Here is a 5,696-nt window from a genome sequence, read left to right as displayed (position 1 = left end):
ACCAGACCATCACTCTTGAACCAGACCATCACTCTGGAACCAGGCCATAACTCTGGAACTAACCTACCATTCTTGTACTAGACCATAATTATGGCTTTTTCCACAGTCCCTGGAATCTTCTTTCATAATGAGTGAGCACAGTGCCATTTTCTACCAGTTTAAAACATAATCTGTTCTTTCATGATGAGTCAGCCCTGAGCAAAAACCTTTCTTTCAGTTCACATGTTGTAATTAAAAACATTGACAGTGGACAGTTGTTGTCTCATTTTTGTAATCCCACTCCTGTATGGGTAAAGTGACTGTCACTGTCCTTCCACACTCACACCCCATTAGCAAAGGGTACGTTGACTTCCTGATTGATACTCTCCTTGATCTCTAGGGGGAGTGAGTCAAACAGGTGGTCCTCCACCACCAGGCAGTTCCTGCGGAGGAGGTGACACTGGCCTAGCTGGGGCGGCAGGCGGTCCAGACAGTTTCCCTTCAGCTCCAGGTTTGTTAGCTGCACCAGATTGCTGATCTTCTCTGGAAGGATGGCGATACAGTTGTGTCCCAGACATAGTGTCCTCAGTTTGGTGCACTTAAACAGTTGCTTGGGTACTACCTCCACCTTGTTGCCTGTAATGGCAAAGTGCTGGAGGTTCTGCATGAAACCAATCTCCAGCGGAATCACCACTATGGAGTTGTGGCTAATGTCCAGATACCTCAGCTTGAGCAGGTTAAACAAGGGTACAGGCAGAGATTCAAGTTTATTGTGCGAAAGATAGAGGGACTCAAGGTTTTTGACATGGCTTATGGACAATGGAATGGTAATGATTTTATTGTGCCACAGTTTGAGGCAGATCAGCCTCTTGAGGTGCTGGAAGCTGATGACCTCCTCAATGGTGCGAATGTTGTTGGATTTCAGGTCCAGCTCCTGCAGGTTGGTCAAACTGAAAATAGCATGGGGTATCCTCTCCAGTTCACAGTTGTGAAGCTCCAGTTCAGCTAGGTTCATCATTTTCTTCAAACTGTTCAGTACCAGGAGTTTAGTACCGTCATTGTGTACCACCAGCTTGAGCAGGTGTGGAGAGAGATCTGTTATGTTGGTCGGAACCTTCGTCAAATTGCTTTTTAAATGCAGAATCTTTAGATGCCTCAGGTCTCTGAGAGATTCTAAGCCTATCATCTTGTTGTTTTCAGAATTCAGATTCCCGACCAAGTACAGCTCCCTCAGACTTTTCAACAGGTACACCCAAGTGGGGATCTCGGCTACGTCCGTAAACTTGACATGAAGGCACCGGAGGTGGTCACGAAGGAAACTGAACGCAGTCTGCTCGACTTTGGCAGGACAGTGGTAGAAGTGCAGCTCCTGAATGTTGATCATCTGGGAGATCTTAGCTGTTATCCTGGCCTCTGGGATCAACTCCAGCTTCAGGATCTCCAGATCGGTCAGGTCAAAGACAGCGTCTGGCAGACCTGACAGCATGAAGAGATGGAGCTCCAGTTTGTCCTGAGCGTTGCGGGTTACATGCTGTCTCAGTTTCTCGAATGTCCACTCGTGATTCAAGCTGATCTCCCGCAGCTTGTTCTCACTGACTTCAGAGAGGAAGACGCCAAAACGCTTAGAGTACAGCTGGTCGTACTGATCGACCATGTGCAAGAGAAACGCAAAGTCGTTCTTCACGTCAGGAATGTCACTGAAGCTACTCTCCTCTCTGACTTTCTCAAAAGAGTACTCCTTGAGAGGTCGTCGAAAGAGCCAGAAGAGAGTGTATATACAGATGAGGCCGTATATACAGACAAGGGAAATATAGCTGACAAGCAGCTTCCTTAACATGAATGCCATGTTATGTGTGCATTGGAATTTAGTGTACCCAGTTAAATGTTTTATGTCAGGCTCACACACATGGTCAAAGTCAATGGCAGCAACAAACGTCATTGTGTAACACAAGATCAAAATGAACTTCACCGTTTTGATCACTGTTTGGGCAACGTAGAGCTTGTAGATCAAATCACTGTCTTCCACGTGGGTACGGAACTTCCTAACCTTTTCAAATAGGGCCTTGGCCTGCTCTCCATCTTTATTGTCTAGTATGTTCATGCATGGGACTTCAATGACAGGTTTATCAGCAGTGAACTTCACCCCAGACTTAGCCAGCATCGGGGTGGACTGGTTAGGACTTCCCTCTTCACTGCTGGTTGAGAAATGTTTTGGCAGGGAAGGGGCACCAGTGAGCCTTTGCTTATTCTCCTCTGAGTCCTCACACGCCGTCTCAGATAAAGCCTTGGTTGTCCAAGGAGACTCAAAACACTTCCCCAGAATCCCCACAAAATGCTCTATTTTCGAACAAGTCTTTGGATATTTGAACCAGAAGTTACTGCTGACCATGAGGACGATGGTGTGTATGAGAGCAAGGTATGGGAAGTATTTAGAATACCACGGCAGGGCGACATGGTAGCACATCTGATTGACAAAAACATACTGCTGAAAGTCCAGGTTTGTCCTGACGCCTGTTGGAGGAGGCGGCTGTCTAACACCACCAGACTGTGTAAAGTGGATCTGATGAACAACACTATCCGGCAGATCTTTAGTCATTAGTGGAGCGGCAGCTAGCGTCACCCTGCTTCCTCCGTTCCCTGACCCAGAACCAGACCCCTCCGCTGGCTGCGGTGTCGTGAAGCCGCTGGGGTCCTCTGAAGCTTGTTCCAGGATGGGAAGGCAAACCACCTGGTCTTTGGTTAACTGCATGGTTCCAGAAAATATGGCCAGCATCAGCATGACGACGCCCAGGTAGTCCATAAAGACGTCCCACCATGGTTTCAGGATCCGATAGGTTGGCTGGATGTCATTCAGGGCAGCTACCTCTGTAAGAGTAAACATCACTGCAACAGAAAGCAGACGTTTTAATTAAACAGTGGCAAACAGAATATACACATGATTTAACAAAAAAGTGCAATTAAATACCTTCCGAAAATTAATTAAGCCCACATTCTTTATTTTTTATTTTTTTATCAGTGGGAATTACATTACATTACATGTCTTGATTAGATTATGTATCGCTATGGGTCCTAATTTGACTACATGCAATTTGGAAAATCAGTCATCACTGATCAACTCAGATTTTGGCATTAAAAATGCAGAACACACGTCATTGAAGAAAAGAACAGTACATCTTCATCAACATGTACAATTAGCCTAAGTTGAATATGGCAACATGCCCTCTTCTGACTAATAATTTTATGACATAACCTCTAGGCTATCTGCCAATCATTTCTTTCATTACTACATGAACATTAGGGTTGGGAATTGCCAGGGACCTCAAAATATGATATTATCACGAAACTTAGGTGCCAATACGATATGTATTGCAATTTTCAAGATTCTATACAGTACCAGTCAAAAGTTTGGAAACACCTACTCATTCAAGGGTTTTTCTTTATTTTTAATATTTTCTACATTGTAGAATAACAGTGAAGACATCAAAACTATGAAATAACACATATGGAATCATGTAGTAACCAAAAAAGTGTTAAACACTTCAAATAGCCACCCTTTGCCTTGATGACAGCTTTGCACACCTCAACCAGCTTCATAAGGTAGTCACCTGGAATGCTTTTCCAACAGTCTTGAAGGAATTCCCACATATGCTGAGCACTTGTTGGCTGCTTTTCCTTCACTCTGCGGTCCAACTCATCCCAAACCATCTCAATTGGGTTGAGGTCGGGGACTGTGGAGGCCAGGTCATCTGATGCAGCACTCCATCACTGTCCTTCTTGGTAAAATAGCCCTTACACAGTCTGGAGGTGTGTTGGGTCATTGTCCTGTTGAAAACAAATGATGGTCCCGCTAAGCCCAAACCAGATGGGATGGCGTATCGCTGCAGAATGCTGTGGTAGGCTTGCTGGTTAAGTGTGTCTTGATTTCTAAATAATAGTGTCACCAGCAAAGCACCCCCACACCTCCTCCTCCATGCTTCACGGTGGGAACCACACATGCGGAGATCATCCGTTCACCTACTCTGCGTCTCACAAAGACATGGCAGTTGGAACCAAAAATCTCAAAGGACACATTTCCACCGGTCTAATGTCCATTGCTCGTGTTTCTTGGCCCAAGCATGTCTCTTCTTCTTATTGGTGTCCTTTAGTAGTGGTTCTTTGCAGCAATTCGACCATGAAGGCCTGATTCACGCAGTCTCCTCTGAACAGTTGATGTTGAGATGTGTCTGTTACTTGAACTCTGTGAAGCATTTATTTGGGCTGCAATCTGATGTGCAGTTAATTGCCGATTTCTGAGACTGGCAACTCTAATGAACTTATCCTCTGCAGCAGAGGTAACTCTGGGTCTTCCATTCCTGTGGTGGTCCTCATGAGAGCCAGTTTCATCATAGCGCTTGATGGTTTACGACTGCACTTGAAGAAACTTTCAAAGTTCTTGACATTTTCCGGATTGACTGACCTTCATGTCTTAAAGTAATGATGGACTGTCATTTCTCTTTGCTTATTTGAGCTATTCTTGACATAATATGTACTTGGTCTTTACCAAATAGGGCTATCTTCTGTATACCACCCCTACCTTGTCACCTTGGCTCAAACGCATTAAGAAGGAAACAAATTCCACAAATTAACTTTTAACAAGGCACACCTGTTAATTGAAATGCATTCCAGGTGACTACCTCATGAAGCTGGTTGAGAGAATGCCAACAGTGTGCAAAGCTGTCATCAAGGCAAAGGGTGGCTACTTTGAAGAATCACAAATATAACATATATTTTGATTTGTTTAACACTTTTTTGGTTACTACATGATTCCATGTCTAATTTCATAGTTTTGAAGTCATCACTATTATTCTACAATGTAGAAAATAATAAAAAAAATTAAGAAAAATCTTTGAATGAGTAGGTGTGTCCAAACTTTTGACTGGTACTGTATGTATTGCGATTCGATACTGTGATTTTATTGCAATTCGATGTGCCAAACATATTGCTCACCATACAGTGCATTCAGAAAGTATTCAGACCCCTTCACATTTTCCACATTTTGTTACGTTACAGCCTTATTCTAAAATTGATTAAATTACTTTGGTGGTGGCAGATGTTTTTCAGCGGCTAGTCAGGATCGAGGGAAAGATGAACGGAGCAAAGTACAGAGAGATCCTTGATGAAAACCTGCTCCAGAGCGCTCAGGACCTCAGACTGGGGCGAAGGTTCGACTTCCAACAGGACAACGACCCTAAGCACACAGCCAAGACAATACAGGAGTGGCTTCGGGACAAGTCTCTGAATGTCCTTGAGTGGCCCAGCCTGAGCCCGGACTTGAACCAGATCTAACATCTGTGGAGAGACCTGAAAATAGCTGTGCAGCGACGCTCCCATCCAACCTGACAGAGCTTGAGATGATCTGCAGAGAAGAATGGGAGAAACTCCCTAAATACAGGTGTGCCAACCTTGTAGCGTCATTCCCAAGAACATGCGAGGCTGTAATCGCTGCCAAAGGTGCTTTAACAAAGTACTGAGTAAAGGGTCTGAATACTTATGTAAATGTAATATTTCTTGGTTATTTTTATTTTTATTTGCTAACATTTCTAAAAACCTGTTTTTGCTTTGTCATAATGGGGTATTGTGTGTGGGTTGATCAGGGGGGAGGTAAACAATTTAATCAGTTTTAGAATAAGGCTGTAACTTAACAAAATGTGGAAAAAGTCAAGGGGTCTGAATACTTT

The 5,696-nt window shown here is 43.9% G+C and overlaps 1 protein-coding gene across 1 annotated transcript; it reads right to left on the bottom strand.

The window, feature by feature from the left end:
- Positions 1-319: 319 nt before the first annotated feature.
- LOC311131358 (volume-regulated anion channel subunit LRRC8D-like) lies at positions 320-2,860 on the bottom strand (the record flags this gene model as incomplete). The annotated part of the gene is made up of 2 exons (XM_084164318.1): positions 320-2,510; positions 2,622-2,860. 2 exons carry the CDS (start codon positions 2,858-2,860, stop codon positions 320-322), a joined length of 2,430 nt encoding a protein of 809 aa, XP_084020444.1.
- Between the last annotated feature and the right edge of the window lie 2,836 nt (positions 2,861-5,696).

Source organism: Coregonus lavaretus (genome assembly GCF_964263955.1).
Source record: "Coregonus lavaretus genome assembly, chromosome: 6".
Lineage (NCBI taxonomy): Eukaryota > Metazoa > Chordata > Actinopteri > Salmoniformes > Salmonidae > Coregonus > Coregonus lavaretus.
This window is presented reverse-complemented; position numbering and strand designations above follow the sequence as displayed.